At 40.5% G+C, this 19,718-nt stretch overlaps 1 protein-coding gene across 1 annotated transcript in view; it reads left to right on the top strand.

The window, feature by feature from the left end:
* The window catches only part of FAM20C (FAM20C golgi associated secretory pathway kinase), an 83,376-nt gene that overhangs the window by 50,365 nt on the left and 13,293 nt on the right, over window positions 1–19,718 (top strand). Inside the window, exons 4-5 of the mRNA XM_065412385.1 lie at window positions 11,674–11,766; window positions 14,814–14,929. Coding sequence (XP_065268457.1) covers window positions 11,674–11,766; window positions 14,814–14,929 — 209 coding nt within the window. The remainder of the gene's footprint in view (window positions 1–11,673; window positions 11,767–14,813; window positions 14,930–19,718) is intronic.

The raw sequence follows: 19,718 nt of genomic DNA, 5'->3' as shown, positions 1-19,718 counted from the left end.
TGTACAGTCTCATGCTTGTCGCACTGTAGGTCCCCAGTGTTGACCAAGAAGTGGCCATTGCGTATAATAATAATAATAATTAATTACTTAACCAATTAATGTGTAGGGGTGTGTGTGTGTGTGTGAATTGTTAATAGCAGCTATTAAGAACATAAAAATGGCCATACTGGGTCAGATCAATGGTCCATCCAGCCCAGTATCCCATCTTCCAACAGTAGCCAGTGCCAGATGCTTCAAAGGGAAAAACAGGGCAATTATCAAGTGATCCATCTCTTGTTGTCTAGTCCCAGCTTCTGGTAGTCAGAGGCTTAGGAAAGCCCAGAGCATGGGGTTGCATCCCTGATCATATTGCTAATAGCCACTGATGTACCTGTCCTCCATGAACGTGTCTAATTCTTTTTTGAACCTAATAAAACTTTAGGCCCTCATAACATCCCCTGGAAATGAGTTCCACAGGTTGACTGTGCACTGTGTGAAGAAGTACTTCCTTTTTTTTGTTTTAAACCTGCTGCCTAATAACTTCATTGAGTGACCCCTGGTTCTTGTATTTTGTGAAGGGATAAATAACACTTCTTTATTCACTTTTTGCACACCATTCATGATTTTATAGACCTCTATCATATCCCCCCTTAGTTGTCTCTTTTCCAGGATGAACAGTCCCAGTCTTTTTAATCTCTCCTAATATGGAAGCTGTTCCATACCTTTAATCATTTTTCTTGCCCTTCTCTGTACCTTTTCCATTTCTAATATATCTTTTTTTAGAACTTCACTCAGTATTCAAGTTGTGGGCGTATCATGGATTTATATAGTGGCATTATGATGTTTACTGTCTTATTATCTATCCCTTTCCTAATGGTTCATAACATTCATTAGCTTTTATGACTGCCGCTGCTCATTGAGCAGATGTTTTCAGAGAACTATCCACAATGACTCCAAGATCTCTTTCTTGAGTGGTAACAGCTAATTTAGACCCTATCATTTTATATGTTTGGATTATATTTTCCATTATCCATTACTTTACATTTATCAACATTGAATTTCATCTGCCATTTTGATGCCCAATCACCCGGTTTTGTGGGATCCCTTTGTAACTCTTTGCAGTTTGCTTTGGATTTAACTATCTTGAGTAATTTTGTATTGTCTGCAAACTTTGCCACCTCACTGTTTATCCCTTTTTCCAGATTATATATGAATATGTTGAACAGCACTCATCCCAGGACAGATCCCTGGGGGGGACCGCTATTTACCTCTCTCCTTTCTGTTAACTGACCATTTATTCCTAACCTTTGTTTCCTGTCTTTTAACCAGTTACTGATCCAGGAGAGGACCTCCCCTCTTATCCCAGGACTGCTTACTTTGCTTAAGAGCCTTTGGTGAGGGATCTCATCAAAGACTTTCTGAAAGTCAAGTACACTATATACACTGGATCTCCCTTATCCACATGTTTGTTGACTCCCTCAAATAATTGTAATAGATTGGTGAGGCATGATTTCTCTTTATAAAAGTTGTGTTGACTCTTCGCCAACAAATCATGTTAATCTATGCGTCTGATAATTCTGTTCTTTACTATAGTTTCAACCAATTTTCCTGGTACTACAGTTGGGCTTACCAGCCTGTAATTGCCAGGGTTATCTCTGGAGCCTTTTTAAAAAAAAAAAAAAATTGGCATCACATTAGCTATCGTCCAGTCATTTGGTACAGAAGCTGATTTAAGCAGTAGGTTACATACCACTGTTACTAGTTGTGCAATTTCATATTTGAGTTCCCGCAGGACTCTTGGGTGAATACCATCTGGGACAGTTTGTCAGATTTATCATTTAAAAAGAATGGCTCAGGTGTGAGAATCTCCCTCACATCCTCTGCAGTGAAGACCGATGCAAAGAATTATTTAGCTTCTCCTCAATGGCCTTATCTTCCTAGAGTGCTCCTTTAGTACCTCAATCATCCAGTGGCCCCAATGATTGTTTGGCAGCTTCCTGCTTCTGGTGCACTTACTTTTTTTTTTTTTTTTTTTTTGCTGTTAGTTTTTGAGTCTTTTACTAGTTGCTTTTCAAATTATTTATTATTATTACAAATTATTATCTGACTAATTATTCTTTTTCACTTGGTTTGCCAGAGTTTATGCTCCTTTCTATTTTATTGAGTATGAGCTGACTTCCAATTTTTAGAGGATGCCATTTTACCTCTCATCGACTCTTTTACTCTGTTGTTTAGGCATGGTGGCATATTTTTGGCTCCTCTTACCCTTTTTTTAAAATTTGAGGTATACATTTATTTTGAGCCTCTGTTATGGTGTTTGTATATAATGATGCCTAATTCTAAGCAGATGTATGCATGTAAATTTGCTATATATGCTACATGTACAACAAGATCAAATACTCTGTATTCTCTGGTAGTTCCAACCATATATGTATGGAACACAGAGAGCAATATGGGAGGAAGGGTGGAATAGACAGACATGAAAATAGAGATGCACCAAGGGGGGAAAGTCATGGGGACCTTTACAAGTGAGGAAAACCACCTCTGTTATGGTATTTTATATATGTTTAAATAAATACAAAATAGTAATTTAAAAAAGCATAGGACCAAATATTGCTCTCAGTCATACCAGTACTCCACAGAGTTGCGCTGGTGTAATAATAACCCAGAGCAGAATCTAGCCCATGACATTGGAAAAATTCACCTCACCTCAACTGTTTAAACTTGCATGCGTGGTTAAACACTGTAGGCCTGACTGTTAGATTTAAAATATTTGCTGCAGAAAAGAAGGGTGGTATAGACAAAGTCTAAGAAATGATCCTACTTGTCTGATCTCATTATGTCAGAAGCTACCACAGAATGCAGAGTATTTGATCTTGTGGTACATGTAGTGTACACAGCAAATGTACGCATATACATCTGCTTAGAGTTAGGTATCATTATATTCCATTCCTTTTTCTGTAATTGTTTAGTGTGGCTTACATGGTTTGTATCTAATTTTGTTTTGTATCCTTTTTAGTTGGTTTCTCAATTAAAAAAAAAAAATCTGTGAATTGAAAATTTCACCTTCCTGTCAATATATTTTCCATCAAGCTAACTTTTTGTTTTAGCTTTGAAATCTTGTAGGTGTGGCATTGGTGTGTCAAGTGGGTTCCAGAAAGAATGAGAATGAAATATTGCCCGGCTCATGCCAAAGTCTGATAGATCTGTTAGACATCTTCACTAATGCGCTTACACTAATACTAATATTTTGCCATTGCTTTTCTCATGAGGAAGTGCAGCTACTTGTTTGGCAGATCTTGAAATAGAATTGCATTTTCCAAACTGGTCAAACGTCATGTTTCTTATTCCAATCAAAAATTCCCTTCCTGTTCTGTGCATATGAAAGCAAGACAGAATGACTGTAAAAACTGCTCCGTCTCACAGAATTATCTTCTGCTTTAATGACCCTTTCTTTGATAAACTATATAGGGTTTTAGATTAGAGCCAGTATGCCAAACTGGGTCCCTGACTTTATACCCAGCACAATCCCAATAAAGTCAATGGGATGGACAGAGTATAAACCAGGGAAGGATTGGGCCCCAAATCCAGAACATTACAAGAGAAAATAAAAATCTCATGGCTGGAAAAATGTACAACTGTAAAGACCCTCTTAATTTTTTTCTGATGTTTTACTGGAGATCCCTAAATAACTTTACATAGCTTTTCTGACATTGAAACATGTTAGTAACCCTGACTGTACATGCAGTTATATTTTATAGGGTTTTACAATCAAGGTTAGTAACTTGTGTTCTATGCAGCATGATATTTGTATTTTTTCTCTTTTTGGGGGGTAGGATTTGAGTAACATTTTATTACCATTGGCCTGAGGAGGTATGGGTATTGCAAAACCTCCTGGGATGAGTTTTGGTTTTGCATACCCAAATCAGGGTTTGTTTGCATCTGGATTCCATATTATCCAAACCACTAAAGTTTGGAGAGAAGGAGGTGTTAAAATAAATGGTCCTGGCTTTGTCCCATTTCTAATTTTTTTGTAATGTTGTTCTAATGAACCAAACAAAAAACCCCAATGGGTTAACATGTATACAGGCCAGCCAGTATGCACAGCTCTGCACAACAGCTGAACTGTTGCTAACGAATCAGTGGAGCCCCTAGTTTGAAATGTTTGCAAGCCTGCAAGGTGTTGAGCACTGTGGCAATAGGAACTGATGGTATTCAGCACCTTGAAAGATCAAGTTCAAAGATTATGAAGCACAGAACACAAGCAGAGAACCACGTGGGCCCTAGATAGAACACTTCAGAGAACAGGTTCTTTTGAAAGTTTGGCAAGCATCTGTTGAGATGTTCTGCCCTGAGTACAAGGCAGTATGAAAGATGGCACAAAGTCTGCAAAAGAGAATCAAGAAGGGAGCATTGGTGGAATAAGGAGAGCAACATGGGAGGGCGAATGGGGCAGGCAGACATGAAGATAAGAGATGTGCTAAGGGGAAAAGTCATGGAGATCTTTGAAAATGAGGAAAACCTTGAACTTAACATGGTAGAAGAGTGGAGCCAGCATGCGCGTTCAGGAAGGAAGACGTATTGGGCAAAGCAGTGGGAAAGGAAAAATAATCTCAGCAACTGCATTTTAGATGGTTCAGTGGACAATTCATGGTTTGTTTGTTTTTCTTCTGTATATAACAATAGGATTTCTATATACAATTTTCTCTCTTTCCTTAGCTGGACACCATTCATCTGACTGCAATTCTGCTATTCATGTTAAGTTAGCTAGTCTTTGGGCATGTGTCAAGCTTTCCTTTTCTGTATACTGTAAAAAGAAAATAAAGAGGCCCACATGCAGTAGCATGGTCTTGGAATTTATCCTTTTAGCAGTTTGTTATCTATTCCTATACTGTTGCAACCCTGTGTGAATTTCTGCCTTTCTGCCATGGTAAATATTCTTCCATTTTTCTAATAATAAAACTGCAGTGAGATGAGAGAAGTCCAAACATCTTGCAAAAATCCATATTGTCATTTGGATGAGAGCAGTTGAGTGGGCCAAACATCCTTTCTGTAGCACATTAAATTGCATGTCTTTGCATTCCGGGATTGGCCACTCATTTTCGGGACCATATTTTGTTCTTGTAAACAGCTCGGATAGTCCCTAGGAGTGCTCTTTGTAACAGAATGCTTTGATAAAGCCAAAGCTATCAGCTGCCAAGATTCCATAAGGAGCTGGAAATAGGCGCCAGATATCTTTGCTACTGTAGATGTCAATGCATTAGCAACATCATTTATCTTCCTAAAGACATACTAAGCCCCTAAAATGTATTATAAAATTAAGTGTCATTTTTTTCCACCTGCTCTAGCTGATGCCAAATGCTGATAGAAAGCTCTCCCTGGTGATATGACTGCATGCAAAATTTAAGTGCCCTACTAAGGACTGCAGCTGCCTCAGAGACATCCTTTTTTCTATCGGCTGCCTCCTTCACTTAGAATAATAAGCTTTAGATTATCTCGGGGCACTTTAGATTCCAGTGCTGCACAATCCAATTTGACATAACAACAAGAAAAAGAAAAAGCAAGAAACAAAGAAAAGAAAAAGAAAAAAAGGCAAGCCATCACTGGACTTCCATTCTGTTTCTTCAGCTAGTCAGAAGAATAAGTTCATGAAAAATGGTTAGTAAAACAGCAAGCTAGTACTAAGTGGCATATTTTAGTACTATATTCATTGTATTTGATAATTGTATTTATTTATTGTATTTATGTTATGCCAAAGTGTCTTCAGTTAAGAGGAAACAAGATTTGAGCATCTTAAATATTTCACAGAGGATGGGAATAGACATATCAAAGGAACATCGCTTTTCAAAAAGAGAATAATAAGAAGTGATACCTGTGGGTACATCCTGATAATCTCCAATTATCTGTTAGAAAGCCCAAACTACTTTCTTATCCATGTTCATTGGCCGGTTAAGTCTCTTACTGGTCCTGCTGCTGTAGAATTAACACCGCTCCTCCCCAAACAATCCCATTCTCTGCTGCCAAAATACTTATTGTTGTTATGTGTATTGTGGTAATGTCCAGTCAGGACAAGGGCCCCATTGTGCTAGATGGTCTACAACAGCTAGACATAGTCGCTGCCCTTGGAGAGCTCAGATTCTCATCTGAAACCAGAGTATGACATACAAAAGGAGCCAGACACCTGTTCGCTGTACTCAGCCACTCAGCCGTATCGATACCTTGTGGATGTATGCTGTTGTAATCCACTGGTCCTCTGTAATCCTTTTAGTTGATTCTGCTGATTCCTGTTGGGTGCTCCTTTAAAAAAAAATGTAGGAAGCATGGCCTTTTTAAAAAGAAATGGCCTCTGAATCCATAATAATAAACCAACAACAAGACCTTTGATTAGTTTGATTAGTTAAAATACAGTTGTTTGGATACAAAGATGCTTCTGGAATGTCTCTGGATTGTCAGCAAACTGTGTATGTCCTTATATCGGGGTCAGCAACCTTTCAGAAGTGGTGTGCCGAGTCTTCATTTATTCACTCTAATTTAAGGTTTCGCGTGCCAGTAATACATTTTAATGTTTTTAGAAGGTCTCTTTCTATAAGTCTATAATACAACAATAGTTTAGTTATATATGTAAAGTAAATAAGGTTTTTAAAATGTTTAAGAAGCTTTATTTAAAATTAAATTAAAATGCAGAGCCTCCCCGGACCGGTGGCCAGGACCTGGGCAGTGTGAGTGCCACTGAAAATCAGCTCGCGTGCCGCCTTCAGCACGTGTGCCATAGGTTGCCTACCCCTGCCTTATATATATCAGTAATGTCTAACTTGCTTTTTGACTGCTATGCATATGATTTGAAACTTACCGCAGTCTGTGCTGAAGAAGTATGACATGTAGATGGAATTCTATTGAGTGGTGAGGAGGAACCCACAGGCGTGCTGCATTTTAATACTACTGATAACAGGTAGGCGTTGGAGAGAGGTCTTGGAAGCTAGCCTTAGATTACTAGGCTAAAGATTTAGTTTCTGTAGAAGTTTTCTCTGAAAAACACCAACGAGCCAGAGATGGCTTTATGATCTTAATGTCAAGTATCGAAGGGGTAGCCGTGTTAGTCTGGATCTGTAAAAGCAGCAAAGAGTCCTGTGGCACCTTATAGACTAACAGACGTATTGGAGCATGAGCTTTCTTTGCTGCTGATCTTAATGTGTGGATGAGTTTCATGAATTGCCAGTAATGAACAGGAAACAATGAACATTGCAGTTCAGGTATAAAATTATGAACCAAAAAAAGAGTATGCTAACGTTTTTTAAATTTGGGGGGATTTGCAAATATTTTCGCACATAAATTGTCATGTCAAATGTCAAAATGTTCTTGAACAACAAAGCATGTGGTAATAATAATAGAAATGGAGTCAGCTCTCCATGATTATCCCAGAAAGCATTCATTAATTTGAATGGTTTTAGTTATTCCCTTCTTTAGCGTGAATTGCTAGGTCAGATCATGGATAAAGCTCATCATATGTAAAACCGTATGTGTTCCCATTAATTTAAAATTCCACTTTTTGCTTTGTTCTTATTTTTCTCCCAGGTATGTTCAGGATTTTCACTGGCTTTGGTTTTTCATGATAGTTCTCCTCTACAAATGTTGCTAGTTCTGATTTGTCTTCTACTAGTGTTGTAATTCATTTGGTCTAGTGCCATTGAACAAATTCTGACTGTATGCAGTATGAACAGAACTCCAGCTGTCTCTCCTCCAGAACTTCCCATTCGGTCATTATAGAAATCTGTCAAATCTTCCCCCAAAGTGAGGAGTACTGGATTCCAACTGTTTGCAAAATAGGAAGACCAGCCAGAAATTCGCTCCCACCCTCCGCAACCAGTAGATCCTGAAATAGTGGATGGTGTGCGATTTTATTGCTGGCACTGAGCAGCTCCTGCCATTATCCTTAATGTATTATCAGTCAGAGGTCTAAACTTCTGCAGAGGTCTTACCTTCTTGGTCTGTTTGCTCAAATATCTAATTGCTTTTGTCATTGTATGAGCTAGTCTTTGTTCAATAACCATCACTTAATAAACCAGAAACAATAGGCTTTTTTTCCCCCATTTATTTAAAAATGCAATTCTGCTTTAAAACATGCTACAGGAGGGATTAAGTCAAGTGTGGTTTCATGTAATATTGTAATTGACCTGGAACGGATTCAAAATCAGGACTCCTTTCCCAACACTTTACTTAGAGATTGGGCGACAAATTAAGATCTCATTTACAATTATCTAAAGCCAGAGTAAATCCATAGGGCTAAATGGGGTCTCATCAGTGTAATTGAGAGCTGAATTTGATCCTTTGACTCTACACTTGTACAAATCCAAATAGAATTTGGCCCAGAGAATTCTTATCTAACCATGCTGCCAAGCAATTTGACTGCACACACCAGATAATAGTCACACTGGTTCGGGTTTTGAATTGTTGGTAAAATAAATTCAAATATAAATAATACAAACTTGAATAAGGAGAATATTTAAATTGTGGGCGTCTGTTGATGTTTCATGCCTTTGTAACACAGATAAACACAGTCCCTGGGAACTGACCATTGGTTCTTCAGAAAGCATTGTCAAAAAGCGGTGCCAGGTGCAGATGGCCTTTTAAATTCTGTAGCGTACCTAGTGTCACGCACATCGCATCTCTTACACCTTTCTCTAGAGACATAGAGTGGCATCCAGCTCATTGGTGGCTGAGGAGTTGTCAACAAACCTTTCAGTTGCTAGTGTGTACTGCAGTTAGCTGTAAACAGGCGTTTAAATAAAATTGAGGGATATCAAAGTCAGCCCAAGAGGATGTTTACAATATGAATTGTAGTCATTTCCTTCTTAAGTATCAGTAGTCAATTCCTACCACGGGACATTACAATAGGTCACCAGAGATGAAGGCTTCGGGATGCCAGGTGGGTTCTAGCTTGGGATCAGACCCCAAAGGATGCTCGGGTTTTCTAATTGCTTTCAAGCTAAGGTCAATAAAGTGCTAGTAGGTCACTATAGAATGCTAGGATCTTGGGGGAACTCTGATGCTAGGGAGGACACTGAGGTCATTTGAAGACCCTGCTGAGGTTGTTTGGGAGAGGAGTTTCATTCTTAGGCCCCTGAGTGGGCTCTTCTATGCCTGCCCCAACTTGGCTCTGCATAGGTTTGCAGAAATTCTGGGACTTGAAAAATCTTCCTTCTGATTTATATTGAATCAGGGCCCAATTCAAAAAGCACCCAATGTTTATTTCTGTGAAAATACAGGAAGAGAATATGCATGCTGGTCACTTCTGCTGATCAGGTGTTTTTCTGTATATATAGAGAGAGCAGGTGAGCTGGACTGTCAACAGGACTTTAAATAATTAGTGTCTGTAGTTAATTTTTGCCATCAAGTCAAGATTTAAAAGGTATGGGTAACTCTTGTGTCCAGACTTAGCCATGAGTTCAGTGTCCTGTCCAATCATTTGGGCATTTCCATGAGTGTCTTCCTCAGTGGTGGGCAACCTGCATCCCATGGGCCACCGCTTCCCACAGTTCTCATTGGCTGGGAGCGGCGAACCACAGCCACTCGGAGCTGCGGGCATCCGTGCCTGCAGTCAGTCAGTGTAAACAAACTGTCTCGCGGCCCGCCAGCGGATTACCCTGACGGGCCACAGGTTGCCCACCACTTGTCTTGCTCCTCTACATATCCAAGATCATGGCCTTTAGGATGGTGCATTGCCATTTGAAAATGAATAACGACAGAAAAGAAACCCATATAAACAAGGTTAAGCCTCTAGGGAAAAAAGTACTGATTCTACAATTAATAATATCCATTACCTTTGCCTGGAGCTTCAAGGGGCTAATAGAAAAGTGAAATTTGTGATAATATACTATTCCTGCAGCTATGTAGTGAGTTGATCGCCCCATATGTCAGATATGCAGCAGTAAGAAACTATGATGGTTTTCTGTGGATAGTTGCACTTTCAGGATTAAGATCTACCCTTTATTTGGGACTTATTTTCTCAATCAAGATTTTTTTTTTTAAAGGAACAACCATGATATATTTAATCTCTCTAGAAGATAAAAAGCAGATGGTACTGATTAGCTAATTATTAATATTTTCTGAAGCTTATCAGCTGCATTGAGTGACTGGTGTAAGCTTTGCAAAATACTGGAGATGTGTCTTTTTCTCTTTCAATTAGTTACCAAAATTTATTAAAATCAGAAAAAAATAAACAATCAAAATCCTTTTCTGCCCAATAGAAATATATTAATTTCTTTCTTCTGAAATTTACAGTCAAAATTCATTTCTCTAGTACTGAGGTTAAAACATACACTTGATATGGAACAGTACAATGAGGCTGCAGCTAACCTAGCTGTTTTGTCTTTATTATATACTGTTCCATAAGCCAACTCAACTTTATTTGTCCCTGTGGCTATTTCACCTTTTTCCTTGTTCCTATTTGGAAAACATTATTTTTATTTTGTCCTGGTCTCTCTTCTAGCTTCTATCCTTTACTGCCTTTTTTGCAACAACAGGAGCAAATGGAGAGCAGTGATTGCTTATTTGATTGCCACACTGCAGCACTTCTGCTGAGCAGGGGACCACATGTGTGAAAATTACGATTGCAGTGCTAGTATTGTACCCTCAGTAGGCATGCTTATGGCCCACAAATAGCCACAATTTGAACTACACGTGACATGAAAATAAATATGTTGATGGTCTCTACGTGTCTGCAGTTATGCTTCATTTAAGGCATGGACTACTTTGTAGTGTACAAATACTGTAGAAAGAAAAACAATGCCTATAAATAGGGCAGTTTTCTTGGGATGAAATTCACCCCAAGCAGATGGCCTACAGAAGATCTATGCAACACTTAAGTCACATTTAAGTCCTCCAAATAGGGTATAAGTGGAACTTAACTGAGGCATAGGTCTTGTGCTGGTCAACTGCACAGGGTGAATTTCATCCCCTGGCCAATTCCTGGACCCACTGAAGTTAATGCAAAACTCCCATTGGCTTCACAGGGCCCAAAGATTGCCCCTATGTTACATGTAATGATCTTTCCATTTTTAGCAGAGTTTGATGTTTGAGCTTTATCTTTCGATTTAAAAAAACAGTTTTTATTTGTGCTTAAAATGTAGGAACAACAAATTCTTGACACTTCTGTGGAGCACAGTCTTGTTAATGTTCTTTGAAATGTGACATATGTCATTGCAGTCAAACTGGAATGGTTCCATTTCTTCTGAAATGAAGAAAACGTGTCATTGTTGGATCCAAGTAATACAAAAGAAGAGTCATATTTTAGATAGCAGCTCCACAACTGCCAAAGATGAAAGCGAAATTTTATTACTTTTGGAAATTTTATAATTACAGTTAATGATAATTTAATGAAATGACATTCTCTTCACTGCTATCACTAATGAAATGTTTGAGTAATAAAACAGATCTTGTTAAATAGAGCGAGCATCTTGAGTGGAACAACACTTGTGACAGCAGCCTTCATGCAGGAGGTTAGGCTTGGGATTCAGAATTTTGTTACAGAAGTAAGAAAGATAAAATTAATGTATGGTGAATAATTTGCACATGAAGTATTTTTAAGGGCCTTCGATTAAGCAACCAGTACTGAACTTTTGAATAAAGGGCTTGATTTTTGAGCATTGCTCATTATAAATACTAACCCTTATTTGTCATGCCTGTTTTTCTTTGCAGGCAAACCAGGGAACAGGAAACCCCGCCTGACTTCTTTTATTTCTCAGACTATGAAAGGCATAATGCTGAAATAGCAGCATTTCATTTGGACAGGTAAGTAAAACGAAATAATATTTAAAAGAAAAAATAAATGTGATGTGCATTTTATTCCAAACCCTCCTGCCTGGCAAAAATTTAGTTACTTTAAAAATAGAAAATAACATAAAAAGGGTGAGCAATCGACATGAAGAAATGAATGGAACAGAATGAAACTGGGGAATAATAATTAGAAACAAAGGTTTACTTTGGGAGGAAGATACCTGAAAAAAGTAATGGTCAAAATGAATTAGAGGCGATATTAAAGAGAAGCTTCTAATGCTACACATGACAATGTGATCTTGAGTTGCATATGGAGAGGGTCTCATGTCATGGGTGATACATGGCATTGGTATGACTGAACCTGTCCTACTTCAATTAGTTCTAGGCACATGAATATGAGATAGATATTGATAAACAGGAGAGCACTCAGAGAAGAGTAAAATAAATGATGAACAGAGAGGGGAGAAGAGATGGTGGTTTTATAGGGTTGGGGTTGGGACCAGCTGCTGAAGGCCATTGTGCACAAAGTTTAGAATTAGGGTCATAACGAGGCGCACAGTTACAATGAGGAATGGGGCCCATTGGTTGGTCTAGGACAGGATTAGGGCTGGACCCTGATGGAGCCATCTGTGTGTCCAGGATAGCCTTTGGAATGGAGCTCATTTAGCCTCCAGAGCAGAGATTATGGGTGGGTTTTACTGGTAATCTAGGATTACAGTTAGAGACCGTGGAATTTTCTGGATTAGGATTAGGGTTGCAGTTTCTTACACATCCTGGGTTAGGGGCAGAGTTGGTGGCCATAAAATGTTCTTGCCTAGGGGGTAGGGTGAAAGTCTCTTGGACAATGCATAGTAGAGTTAGGGTAGTGACCTGTAGGGAATCCTGGGAAAGGGTTTCAGTTGGATCCCATGAGACTCACCAGGCTAGAGTTAAAGTTCAGATATGAGTGACAATTGGAGCTAGGATGATGGTTTGAGACCATTTGGATACCATAGTTTACACTAGGATTGAGACCGGGGGACTGTTCTGGGCTAGAGTTGGGGTTGGAGCCCATCTGACATCTCAGATTAGGGTAATGATTGGAGCCAGTTGGGCTTCCAGATCAAGGTTTGGGGTTGGAACCTCTTGGACTTCCAGGCCTCAGATAAAGGTTGGGGCCCATAAAATTTCCACATACAGGGTTGGGTTTGTGCCAATAGGGATTCTAGAGTTATGGCTAGGGTTAGGAGCCATAGGACTGCCCACCCTAGGGTCAGTGTCAGGGCCTGTAGGGCTTCCTGGCCTGAGGTTTGAGTCAGGGCTGGTAGAGTGTTGGGTTTGGGGCTGGTAGAGCTATCCATCCTAGGGTTAGGATTGCAATATATAGGGCTTCCTGGGCTAAGATTATGGTAGTGGATGGTAGGGATTAGGGACAGGTTGAGGGCCATAAGGCTTCCAGGCATAAGGTTAGGGTTGGGGGCAGTAAGGCTTCTCCAACTAGGTACAGGATTGGGACTCATAGGGCTCCCAGACCTTGGATCTGGTGGGCTACCCAGCCTAGGGTAGGATTGGGGCTGATACAGCTCCCTGACCTAGTGTAAGGGTTGAGTCTCATTTCACTTCTCAATCTAGGGTTTGCATTGGGTCCCCAGGGCTTCCCAGTCTAGAATTATGGTTGGGGTCCCTAGAACTCCCTGCCCTAAGGATAGGGTTGAGATCCATAGGGCACCCTAGTCTAAGGTTAGGTTTGGGGCCCCGAGGCATATGTCTACACTGCATCTGGAAGCAAGCCTCCTAGCCCAGTAGACAAATTTGCATTAGTGGTGTTCACACTAACAAACTAAAAGTAGCAGTGAGGATGTTGCATCCCAGTGGAGGCTTGAGCTGGCCACCCAAGCTCAAGCCCATCCTACACCCTGGATCTGAGCTTGGGTGGCTAGCCTGAGCCTCCACCAGTGTCGCAATGTCCCTGTAACTATTTTTAATGCACTAGCAAGAGCCCTGCTAGCACAGGTCTGTCTACCAGGTCAGGAAGCTTGCGCCAAGCTGCAATGTAGACATACCGTAAGACTAGTTAACCTAGGGTTAGGGTTGGTGCCCATAGGACTCTTCTTTTAGGGATCCCCAGCCTAGTGTAAAACATGGGGTCTGTAGAGCTCCCCAGTTTAGAGTTAGGGCCTGTAGGGCTTTCCAGGTTAGGGTTGAGGCCCACCATGCTTTCCTTTCTTGGGTTAGGATTGATGCCCCTGGGACTCTCTATTTAGGATTAGATTTGGGGCCCTTAGGAATACCAGCCTGCTGTAAGAGTTGGAGCCTGTGTAGCGTTAGGGCTGGGGCCTATAGGCCTCCTTGGCTTAGGGTTAGGTTTGGGGCCCTTAGGGCTACCCAGACAAGGGTTAGGGTTGGGGCCTTTTGGGCCTCTCTGGATATCCTGGAATGAGGGTAATAGGTTACCAATGGAAGACATTGGAACCCCATGTCTTGAGTCACTCAAAACAGGAGTGAAAAAGCAATGGATAACATTCTTTAGGGAACAATCCTGCATTGGTGAGCAGTTGGACTGGACTAGCAAACTGGTCTCTTGTATCTTAGATTTCTAGGATTTTACATTGTTTAATTTTTTCATGAAACATTGTATGCCCATACTTTTAATCATATAGTGATTCTGCTTGGATCACTTGATGATTACCAGTTCTGTTCATTCCCTCTGAAGCACCTGGCATTGGCCACTGTCAGAAAACAGAATACTGGGCTAGATGGACCTTTGGTCTGACCCAGTATGGCCGTTCTTATGCTTTATACAATAAGGCTAAATCGGGACTCGTAACAAAGTACGTTTAACATTACATCTTGAGCATGTATACTATGCACCATGGATGATCTGATTTAAACTTGATGGGGCTCTTTGAAATATGAAGGCCACAGAAAAATGTAGGTGGTGCCTTCTGGGTATAATGTACCTCTTTAGTTTGCATCACAATTACGTTTTTAGATGCAGGAATTATCAGAGGTTTTGTTGTTGTTGTTGTTGCTGTTGTTTAAAGAATCTTAAAAGTAAACTGCCCCTTTTATTTCACTTCCAGGATCCTAGATTTTCGTCGTGTTCCACCTGTTGCAGGTAGATTGGTTAATATGACCAGAGAAATTAGGGATGTTACTCGTGACAAGAAACTGTGGAGGACATTTTTCATTTCACCAGGTAGTTTTATGCATTACATTGCCCTCTTCCTATGTCACAAGGGAGACACCTATTGTTTAATTGTAATATGAGGTCTCTTTTTATATACCTTTAAATAAAAACAAATATGGTTTGTCGGGGAGCTGTTGGATCAGGTCAAGCTCTATTGACAGCAAACAATTTATTGTATTGAACTGAGTCCCTTTTTTCAGTGTTGTTGTAGCCGAGCTGACCCCAGGATATGAAAGACACAAGGTGGGTGAGGTAATATCTGTTATAGGACCAACTTCTGTTGGTGGAAGGTACAACCTTGCAAGCTATACAGAGCTCTTCTTCAGGTCTCTGCTTCCTTCCCCAGAAAGCTTGTACCTTCCGCCAAGAGAAGTTGGTCCAGTAAAGGACATGACCTCACCCACATTGTCCCTTTTGCCATTCACAAATAATCAAATGAGTTTTATTTGTGTGTATTTGTTTGTTAATGCAAATTATTCAAGAAGTGTTTTATGTAAAGCATTTTCATCAGATACTTGCAGTTTATTCAAAACAACTATCACTTAGCACATTTATTATTTATGCTTGGCTATTGGTTGCTATATGATTGATCACCACTATAGGTTACTTGCTATTGTTTCTGCTCCCTGATTGGATGGCTGAAACTTTTATATATGGGAAGGGAACTGAATATATCATCTCGGTCCCAAACATTCTCATGGACACATTCTTACATTGGTATCAATAACAAGGCAGTGTGACACTTGACCAAATATGTACAAAGGACACTCCTTCCAGGTGAAATTCAGCTATGTTCCAAAGGCTACCACAGGGCCTATGTAGCATGTAAGTCCCATTTATATCCTCAGAATAGGGTTTAATTGTGACCTAACTGGTGCATAGCCCTTGTTCTGGCCGTCTGAACCAGGGAGAGTATTAACCTCCATAAACATTCTTGTAAATAATAAAATTGCACATTGAGGATAGCCAATAAAAGGGGTTGTGAATATCATTGCAGTGAACCTGTGCAGGGGCGGCTCCAGGCACCAGCGCAGCAAGCACGTGCCTGGGGCGGCAAGCCAGGGGGGGGCGGCGTGCCTGTCATCGTGAGGGCGGCAGTGAGGCAGCCTACAGTGGCATGCCTGCGGGAGGTCCACCGGTCCCGCGGCTTCGGCGGCAATTTGGCGGCAGGTACGGCAAAGGCGCGGGACCGGCAGATCACCCGCAGAAATGCGGCCGAATCCGTGTGAGCAGCGTGACTGCCGTGCTTGGGGTGGCAAAAAACATAGAGCTGCCCCTGAACCGGTGGGTGTTATTCACAGTATGATCCTGAATGCTTTCTTCGGTATTTGCCCAGCTCTAGTAGCCTCATAAAATGCAACATTTGAATTTTCAAAGGCTCATTCTTAAGAGTTTAATACTCCACACACCCCATAGGGCTACTCTCTATGCAAACACAGAGTAAAAACCATGTGCTTAATTCCCCTTGACTTTACTATTAAGTGATGTTACAAGATGTGCCGTGTGCTTAAGTGTTTTCCTGAATTGGGTCTATGTGACTTGCCTAAGGTCATTCAGGAAATCTCTGACAGAGCTGAGAATTGACCCCAGGTTTCTTGAGTCCTAGTCCCAAGTCTTAATCACTCAATTTCCATGAACATCATTGTTACATGCCTGCATCAGATGAAAACCATAACCCTCCATTTTGGGTTTTCATTACAAAAATAGCTATTTATTGTGTGTGTCACACTTCTGCACATAAAATCACCTATAGAGTCATCTGTGATGTTTACATTTTGAGATCATGATATATTTTCAGCATTGTTGTATGCACATTTTTAACATGCTGTTATTTATAGCAGTATCTTCACTTGGCAAATTGTATAACTGCAAAAAGTTAAATCTGCCCTCACGTTTTGAGTGTCCATTTTTACATATACAACTAATTGACCATGCTCACAAACCAAGGTATGCAGCCAATTTGAGTACACACATAGGAATGCGGGTACTCCAGTCAAGCCCTTGAGGGAGTAATGTGAAGTTTCATGCACAAAATAAGTGCACAATCACTGCAATCAATTATGGATACAAATACTGTGGGCAAAATTTAGAGATAAGACTTAGGCTGAAAATCTGGTGGATAATGTTAAGTTAATGTAGTTTGTTTTGCTCACTTGAAATGTTAACCACTGTATTCCCGTGCTTGTCAGCAAGATTTGAAAGTGTATGGTCCTTTGTTTTTTGGATTTTCCAATTTAGATTTCAAGGTTTTAAGGGAAACCTACCTTGTGTGATTTCTGAAAGTAGAATCATAAAACAATGCTAAAATATCTGAGCAGTTTAAAGCAACTGAAGCAACAAAATTCAGAGATAAGACTGCGAGTTAAGATAAAGTTCTTTATCTCATCATGATACAATTTTAGACATTCAAAGGAAGGTCCAAGCATAATCCTTTATCCACCTCTATTTATGTGATTCAGATACATCCAATTAAAATATTTGATTAACTGTGACTCAGGCTTTGCTGGAGAATAAAATGCTTAACCTGTGTGTTTTTGCTTTATAGATTTTCTAAATCAATATACCTTCCTTATAGCATGTTAGTGAATTGCAAAGCCATTCTCTGCAAATCCGTAGTTTAATTAGCCAGACTCACATTACTGTAAGAACAGCCTGCATCTTGTATCTCATACTTGTCCTTAAAAGGCATTAATTAATTAATGTGGGGTCCAGAAGTAATAAAGGTCCTAAATTAAGCACTGTTTGACAAATCCAGGGACTTAACACCCAGCCCAAATAGCCCATTTGAAAGGCTCCCACTGATTTCAGTGCTAGCTTCACAAATGGGAATCCTCAGATATCAACCGGGGCTACCTCAGTAGCTGAAGGAGTCTCGATAGCTCTGATAGACCCCTGCTGCAGGATTCTTGATGTGGTGAAACATCTGACCATATCAAAGCCAGCCCTCAGCTTCCCCAATTAGAAATTCCCCTATTCTCAGGGGGTACCTCTACAGAAGCGTAGGTGGGGGCTTGATTTGCCTCTAGAAGATTCTCCTCTGCCGTATTTTGTGCTAAACTGGCTAGATTCAGTACATACAATATGAACATAATAAGAAACCACAGAATACTTCACATCTCTGTGTCACTGTGAACTCTCAAGATCTCCATGGGATTCCCCCCGTAGCTGAATGTTAGAGAGAGTACGTTGTCTCTGCAGCTCTATCCCAGAGCATGGGGAGAGGTAAGGGCTGTGGAGACATATATTGTCTCCTCCATAAACATAACTCCCCACACGCACCCCTTAAAGTCACTGCAGCAGTAAGTGGCATTAATTTTGCACAGAGCCCCCACGAGACTAGGAAACTATCCCTTACTGGGGAATCCCTGGCTGCATGGATCCAATGGACCCACACTTCCAGCATGCTGGAAGTAGGGGTGTGGAGAGAGTCACATGAAGAGGCACAGACCCTCAAATGGCTTTGTGCATCTAATGATCACTCCAGGAGGTGTTAGGGCCAAATCCTCAGCTTGTTCTATGATGTGTGGAGTGTGCAAACCTCATCCCGGCAATGGAACAAGTTGGGGAAAGACCCTCACAGAGTTTCCATGCCCGAGGCCACCTCCTACTGTTGTCCCTTGGGACAGAGCTATCTGTCATAGGAGGCTATGCCAATAACTGGCAGGCAGCTCTTGTTTGGAACTACACATCAGGGAAGCATTCATTCTTACGCTGAGAAATGTAAAACCCTGAAATCAGACAACAATAGGGTCAGTCAATACGTTATACTGCTTTCCAAGAGAAAGCACACTGCAGAAAAAGTGCATTTGCAGGCGGTTTGGACTAAACATGAGACATGGAAATAGACGAGTAATCATTTAAATTAATTTTACATCCTTTGCAGCAGGGGAGGCTATGGAAACTCTAGTACTCTTACAAATAAATAGTAACTTACTAGCAAAAAGAAAGAAGGTGGGTGAGGTAATATCTTTGATTGGACCCGCTTCTGTTGGTGAGAGAGACAAGCTTTCGAGCTTATGCACAGGTCTTCTTAAGGTAGCAAAAAGAGACATATTAATGTCAGCCATCGTTTTAGGAATAATTGAGGCAGCAGTTTAAAGAAATCCATGTTACACAGCTGGTAAGCACTAGCGCTTTCATTCAGGGGGGAGGGATAGCTCAGTGGTTTGAGCATTGGCCTGCTAAACCCAGGGTTGTGAGTTCAATCCTTGAGGGGGCCACTTGGGGATCTGGGGCAAAATCAGTACTTGGTCCTGCTAGTGAAGGCAGGGGGCTGGACTCGATGACCTTTCAAGGTCGCTTCCAGTTCTAGGAGATGGGATATCTCCATTAATTATTATTATAGAGTAACCAATTCCAGGGGATTGTGGATGGGGTTTTTCCCCCCAGCAAACAATAGCAAATCTGGGTCTGTTATTATTCTGAGCAGGTAGATTAAAGATCTTTTCATGTGCTGCTGTAGTAAGCATTCAGGATTATATCCTCTTTCTAGACTTGTGATTGCAAAGAGATTGCTAAATGCACAGTATTAAAAGTAACACTACTTTCAGTGAAATAAAGGTACTGCCAAGTCATTTGATTGTAAAGCATCTTGAAATGTTTCTTTTCTACCTGAGCAGAATTATTGTTCCGGTAACATTATGAAAGCCACAAGATGGATGGATAGATGCACAGACACATTTTGAATTTTAATTGTAATAATCAGGCTGAGCCTTAATATGCCTATTTTTCGATCACTTGATTATGATTACAAGGCAGTTTGTCAAAACCCACAAATCTTGTCAATTCATATTCAAAT

The sequence above is a fragment of the Emys orbicularis genome, chromosome 10, assembly GCF_028017835.1.
Source record: "Emys orbicularis isolate rEmyOrb1 chromosome 10, rEmyOrb1.hap1, whole genome shotgun sequence".
NCBI lineage: Eukaryota > Metazoa > Chordata > Testudines > Emydidae > Emys > Emys orbicularis.
This window is presented reverse-complemented; position numbering and strand designations above follow the sequence as displayed.